The 7,540-nt window shown below is 49.4% G+C and overlaps 1 protein-coding gene across 1 annotated transcript; it reads right to left on the bottom strand.

Moving 5' to 3' along the window:
* Window positions 1-237: 237 nt before the first annotated feature.
* LOC308128057 (poly(rC)-binding protein 2-like) lies at window positions 238-7,172 on the bottom strand (the record flags this gene model as incomplete). The annotated part of the gene is given in 13 exon segments (XM_080493731.1): window positions 238-407; window positions 645-700; window positions 1,114-1,204; window positions 1,861-1,902; window positions 1,993-2,064; window positions 3,001-3,075; window positions 4,969-5,097; window positions 5,742-5,855; window positions 5,988-5,997; window positions 5,999-6,102; window positions 6,227-6,259; window positions 6,884-6,907; window positions 7,098-7,172. Coding segments are annotated over 13 exon segments (995 nt in total), but the record flags the coding sequence as incomplete, so codon positions are not given.
* Between the last annotated feature and the right edge of the window lie 368 nt (window positions 7,173-7,540).

The following is a 7,540-nucleotide window of genomic DNA, read 5'->3' as shown; positions in this document are numbered from 1 at the left end:
GAAGGATAAGACCTGCCATGAACCTTATTCATAAAAACATTAAAAATGCAAACGCAACTCGAAGGATAATATTGATCATGTCACTTAATCTGTAGGATTTAATTTGAGGTAATCTTTGATGGCGGTGAAGTTTTTATGCGATGTGACAAACTGAGGCGTTAACATACAAAGACTTGAGCAAACTGCGACACGTTTGCACTTCCTGTGTGTCAAAACTTGAGTCCCGCTGGGTCTCACCATGACGTGATGAGGTAATGCGCCAGGTGGACGGCGATGTGCGAGCCGCTGATGGCGACGTGGCGGTCACTGCCGCTGTCCATCTGGCTGCCGATCTTGATCTGAGCCCCCGAAACCTGCCGGATCTCATTGATCTTGGTTCCCTGGCGGCCGATGATTGAGCCAATCAGCTGCCAGGACAAGGTGTGAGGTCACACAGAACCAACGACCAGGAGACACACACACACACACACACACACACACACACACACACACACACACACACACACACACACACACACACACGGATTAAACAGACTAAACTACCGTCATCCGTCAACGTCCAGTTGATTTGAACGTCTACTCTGAATTAAATAAATACATTTTTGTGTGTGTGTGTGTGTGTGTGTGTGTGTGTGTGGTCTCACGTCGTTTGGAATGAGGAGCTCCTGAGACGTAGTTTGGGTGGAGGCGTCAACTCCCCCTGGAAGACAAACATCCTTCAATCTGATTGGCTGAGACTGAAACCGTGTCTGCATCCATCCATCCATCCATCATCATCATCATCATCATCATCATCATCATCATCATCATCATCATCATCATCATCATCATCATTATTATTATTATCATTATTATTATCCATCCATCTGTGATAGGAGGTAGAAGAAGTATTCATTCATTCATCGGTGCTGTCCACCAGGAGGTAAAGGTGGTCCAGCACTACGTACCAGGTGGTCCAGCACTAGGTGGTCCAGCACTACGTACCAGGTGGTCCAGCACTACGTACCAGGTGGTCCAGCACTAGGTGGTCCAGCACTACGTACCAGGTGGTCCAGCACTACGTACCAGGTACAAGTTGTGAGGCCATCTGGTTGATGGGGGTCAGACCCATACCCTGGCTGATGGGGGTCAGACCCAGACCCTGGCTGATGGGGGTCAGACCCAGACCCTGCTGCTGCATGGACAGCTGCTGCAGCTTCGCTAACTGGATGAAACAACACACAATAATAAGGGACCCCACTTCCTGTTCCCAGCAGGTGGCGCTACAGCTGATGGTTGCTATTGGTTGTGATCAGCTCTGGACTCTGCTGGACTCCAGCTGACCGGAGCAGGTTCAGGCTATTTATACTGCACTTCCTGTTCCATGGTCAGTATTAGACTTGGTGGCCACGCCCTCAGACTTTTGCTCACCAATCCCTTTTCTGTTCACGGCTGAATTCACGGTATTTTGGCGTTTCCCCGCCGGACGAGTTCGCTGGTGAAAATACGTCGATTTGGGCCCAAATCCACAATATCTTTCAAAATAGCCGACTTCCTGTTGGCATTCTGGGTTTAGGGATCAATACCTCTGGACTTTTTGTGTGCGTCTTGGGATGTTACATATGTGTACAGAATTTTGTGAAAAGTGATGCAGGGGCTGAACTTTCTAAATGTTCTAGGTGGCGCTGTTGAGCCAGTTCACTGGTCACATTCCCAACAAATTCTAAAACGGTTGGCCTGGTCTGATGTGTTCTAACTTTCCATGTACCGTTGGGTAAATCCTCTTCAGGTTAGGGTGTGGCGCTCCGCTCCACTATGCTATGCTACGTAGCGGGAGCTATGCTACGTAGCGTTAGCGCCACAGAATGAGATGAAACGTACCTCTGAATGAGGAACGCCGTAGTGACTCTGCAGCGCGTACGTCTGAAACACCACAACACATGTCATCACGTGTGTGTGTGTGTGTGTGTGTGTGTGTGTGTGTGTGTGTGTGTGTGTGTTGGTTAGACTCACCTGCTGCAGGTCGACGGCTCCCTGAGCGACTGAGAACAGAGAGTGAGAACCGAAGTCTGACGCCTCGAAAACCTTCAGGAGGAACAGACACACAACCTGAACACACTGATACACAACCTGAACACACAACCTGAACACACTGATACACAACCTGAACACACAACCTGAACACACAACCTGAACACACTGATACACAACCTGAACACACAACCTGAACACACAACCTGAACACACAACCTGAACACACAACCTGAACACACTGATACACAACCTGAACACACAACCTGAACACACTGACACACAACCTGAACACACAACCTGAACACACTGATACACAACCTGAACACACAACCTGAACACACAACCTGAACACACTGATACACAACCTGAACACACAACCTGAACACACAACCTGAACACACAACCTGAACACACTGACACACAACCTGAACACACAACCTGAACACACTGATACACAACCTGAACAAACTGACACACAACCTGAACACACAACCTAAACACACTGACACACAACCTGAACACACAACCTGAACACACTGACACACAACCTTAACACACAACCTGAACACACTGATACACAACCTGAACACACAACCAAAACACACTGACACACAACCTTAACACACAACCTGAACACACTGACACACAACCTTAACACACAACCTGAACACACTGATACACAACCTGAACACACAACCTGAACACACTGACACACAACCTTAACACACAACCTGAACACACTGATACACAACCTGAACACACTGATACACAACCTGAACACACAACCTGAACACACTGATACACAACCTGAACACACAACCTGAACACACTGATACACAACCTGAACACACTGATACACAACCTGAACACACTGATACACAACCTGAACACACAACCTGAACACACTGATACACAACCTGAACACACTGATACACAACCTGAACACACAACCTGAACACAATGACAGACAACCTGAACCGGGGATTGTTGGTTTCCTGCTAGCAGAACGGTTCCCGGAGTGGGGCTGGGCCGATACGGGATGGTGGCTCCCTTCGGTGGAGACTGCAGAGACAGACAGACAGGAATCAGAACCTGGTCTCAGATGGAACCTGGATCCTCTAGGATCCAACAATCAAACTGCACAGGAACCTGGTCGTTCCTGGAACATCAAGTCCTGCCGAGCCAGAACCGGTTCCCTTCGGTTTAACGCGGATCCATCCCTGGTTTTAGGCCTGAGCTGGTGCTGGGACTGGCTGGATGGAGCTTTGGACTGGTTAGCCTCCAGGCTAGCTCCTGCTGCTCTGCTAAACCTGCTGCTCTGCTAAGCTTCTTCTACAGCTTCAAATCAACTGCTTTGACTTGCATTTGTTTGTATTGTGTAGTAATAATTGTGTAGTTTGTTCAGTTTCTCATCGCATTGTTGATCAAACACACAGCTGCCGTTTCTCAGACATTAAACAGATCCACTCTTCGATCTCCTTCAGGTAGCAGTGTCATATCCCAGCATGCACTGGGAGCAGAGGCCCAGCGCTCCATCAGCCAGCGCCGATCAGACGAGTTCTAGCCGGAGATCAGAGTGTGGATGAAGCGATGAAAGATAACAGAGTTCAGGTCAGCGGTTCTCTCTCTTCTCCAGGCTTTGATTGCAGCGCTCCGCCTCCCGCCTCAGAGCTCCGCCTCCCGCCTCAGAGCTCCGCCTCCCGCCTCAGAGCTCCGCCTCCGAGTTCCTCCTGCTACCTCGCAGAAAATACTGTTATCATGAATTATAGATTCAGTTTCCACTGTGAGAAGATAAAGAAGGTGGAGGTCAGCTGGTGGGAGCAGGCGGAGATCATCACTGAACGATGGAGATCATCTCTGAACGAAGGAGAACATATCTGAACAAAGGAGAGTATCACTGAATGAAGGAGAGCATATCTGAAAGAAGGAGAGCATCACTGGATGAAGGAGAGCATATCTGAAAGAAGGAGAGCATCACTGAACGATGGAGATCATCTCTGAACGAAGGAGAGCATCACTGAATGAAGGAGATCATCTCTGAACTAAGGAGAGTATCACTGAATGAAGGAGATCATCTCTGAACGAAGGAGAGCATCCCTGAACGAAGGAGAACATATCTGAACAAAGGAGAGTATCACTGAATGAAGGAGAGCATATCTGAAAGAAGGAGAGCATCACTGGATGAAGGAGAGCATCTCTGAATGAAGGAGAGCATCCCTGAATGAAGGAGAGCACCTCTGAATGAAGGAGAGCATCACTGAATGAAGGAGAGCACCACTAAATGAAGGAGAGCACCTCTGAATGAAGGAGAGCATCACTGAATGAAGGAGAGCACCTCTGAATGAAGGAGAGCATCACTGAATGAAGGAGAGCACCACTGAATGAAGGAGAGCACCACTAAATGAAGGAGAGCACCTCTGAATGAAGGAGAGCACCACTGAATGAAGGAGAGCACCTCTGAATGAAGGAGAGCATCACTGCATGAAGGAGAGCACCACTGAATGAAGGAGAGCACCACTAAATGAAGGAGAGCATCACTGAATGAAGGAGAGCATCACTGAATGAAGGAGAGCACCACTAAATGAAGGAGAGCATCACTAAATGAAGGAGAGCATCACCTTTGCAGCTCCGTCTGTGTTGCAGTGCTATAATTAGCATCGCGGCTAAAAACAGGCTGGAGTGTTTGTATCAGGAAACGTCCTCCGGTTGACTCCAACACAACCTCAGTCACCTGACGACGCTCCTCGGCGCCGCGGCAACGACCTGACAGCAGCAACACTAGGAGCTGGAGGCGGTCGTCATGGCAACAAGCACCCCATCAAGAAGACAGACTGGAGGGGTGGAAACGTTTTCCATCGTGCCAATTCAAGAAAGTTTATTTAGTCAGAAGGTTTTACAGCTCAGAGGACAGTAGAAGGGCCCAGCCTCACAGATTACAGATTACAGATTACTCACCTCCAGGATTACAGTGCAGATCAGTTTGACACACTGGATGATGGAATCTTGACTCCCTGATACCGTCACCTCCCTCTCTGTGGAGTTTGGAAGGAGGTCGCCCGCTACCTGCACCTGAGCACCTGTCGTCTACACACACACACACACACACACACACACACACACACACACACACACACACACACACACACACACACACACACACACACAGTGGTTTACAGAATATCCTGCAGTGGATTGCAGCCATGAGCCAGAACATTAGGAACCCCTGCCTCCTCCTCTCACCTCTGAAGGCTGACAGACTGGTTCATCCTGGTACCAGGTGCTCCTCAGAGAAGCCCCGCCCACTCACCAGGTGACGTGACCCACCTGCTTCCTGTTCCCCTGCTCTCTGAGTCGTGGGTGGGAGAATCAGTGGTCCTAATGTTGTGGCTGAATCAAGTTTAAACTTTCAGACCTCGGTTTGTGTCTCGTGTTGCCATGGGAACGGATCAAACAGTAGACTGAAGATAGCACATACTCAGAGAAGGAGGATTTTAACAACAGGAGAACCTTTAGTTTCCATGACGACGTGGTTCTGAGTCGTTCTGCCACAGACACTGAGCAGAACTCTCCGGCCTTGTTTACACGTTCAATTTACGATCCAGAAAAGTTTCATTGTTTGGAAATGGATGTCTGTTTCCACGGAAACGGCAGAAACACTGAGAACGATGTCGTCAGCGGAACACGAGTGTTTTCTGAGTCTCTGAACTCCGTCTGATTGGTCGGCTCACCTCTCGGATCTCTTTGATCTTTGATCCCCCCTTCCCGATCAGAGAGCCGCACTGACTGGCAGGGACGACGAGACGCAGGCCGAGGGGGGGTCTGCTGCCGCCAGGGTTCAGGTCCTGACCGGGGGGGGGGGGGGTTAAAGACAGACTGTGGACGGCTTGAGAGAGTATGTGTGTGTGTGTGTGTGTGTGTGTGTGTGTGTGTGTGTGTGTGTGTGTGTGTGTGTGTGTGTGTGTGTGTGTGTGTACCTCCTCCAGTGAAGGTGATCATGGTGAACGCTCTGAACACACAGTCAGTCGGTCCTGTGATGGTGATGATTCTCTCTGGACATGAACCTTCAGAGATGTTGATCCTCGCGCTGCTCTGTGGGGGGATGAAGGAGTGATGAAGAGGAGTGATGAAGAGGAGTGATGAAGAGGAGTGACAAAGAGGAAGAGTGACGAAGAGGAAGAGTGACATAGAGGAGGAGTGACGAAGAGGATCTCACCTCTTCTCGTATTCTCTTCACTGTTTCTCCTTTCTGTAAAAACAGTCAAACGTTAACGTCACTCCTGCTTCAACGTGAACTAATGCTAAAGCTACTCGGTGCTACTGTGGGGACAGGCTAATGCTAATGCTAAAGCTACTCGGTGCTACTGTGGGGACAGGCTAATGCTAATGCTAAAGCTACTCAGTGCTACTGTGGGGACAGGCTAATGCTAATGCTAAAGCTACTCGGTGCTACTGTGGGGACAGGCTAATGCTAATGCTAAAGCTACTCGGTGCTACTGTGGGGACAGGCTAATGCTAATGCTAAAGCTACTCAGTGCTACTGTGGGGACAGGCTAATGCTAATGCTAAAGCTACTCGGTGCTACTGTGGGGACAGGCTAATGTTAATGCTAAAGCTACTCAGTGCTACTGTGGGGACAGGCTAATGCTAATGCTAAAGCTACTCGGTGCTACTGTGGGGACAGGCTAATGCTAATGCTAAAGCTAATGCCAGGGTGAGTGAAATCAGAACGTTTATTTTTCTATTCATGACTGTGTGTGTGTGTGTGTGTGTGTGTGTGTGTGTGTGTGTGTGTGTGTGTGTGTGTGTGTGTGTGTGTGTGTGTGTGTGTGTGTGTCCCAGCTCATGAAGAAACAGAGCTGATGGTTTCTACCTTTCCGATGATGCTTCCGACTTCCTGTGGACGAAACAAAACACGTTAACGTCACTTCAGACAATAATGTCACATTTTAGCATTAGCATGCAACTTTTAGCCATATTTACTGGGTTCACTGCAGAACCCAACTGTCAGTAGCATTAGCATTAGCTGTGATTGGCATTCGCTGTTTCTGGTTACGATGTTGTAGATCTAGTTAATGTAGAATCACCTTCCCGTGCATCAGGAGGCGCAGAGTGAGTGTGACTCCCATAACTCCGTCTCCAAACTCCTGCTCACAGCTCATGGTGCAGGAGGAGGAGGAGGAGGAGGAGGAGGTGGAGGAGGTGGAGGAGGAGGAGGAGGAGGAGGTGGAGGAGGAGGAGGAGGAGGAGGAGGTGGAGGAGGTGGAGGAGGTGGAGGAGGAGGAGGTGTGGGTGGACACTTCTGCTGGGAGACGCATGAACGTCCGAGGCCTCCCCAGAGAGAAACCCGGAAAGGAACCGTAAGAGGCGAGATGGAACCTCTGGATGGAACCTCTGGATGGAACCTCTGGATGGAACCTCTGGATGGAACCTGTGGATGGAACCTCTGGATGGAACCTCTGGATGGAACCTCTGGATGGAACCTCTGGATGGAACCTGTGGATGGAACCTCTGGATGGAACCTCTGGAT

The sequence above is a fragment of the Lipophrys pholis genome (assembly GCF_963383615.2).
Source record: "Lipophrys pholis genome assembly, contig: SCAFFOLD_140, whole genome shotgun sequence".
NCBI classification, from domain to species: Eukaryota; Metazoa; Chordata; class Actinopteri; order Blenniiformes; family Blenniidae; genus Lipophrys; species Lipophrys pholis.
Note: the sequence above shows the minus strand (reverse complement) of the source record. Positions and strands in the feature narration are given on the sequence as shown.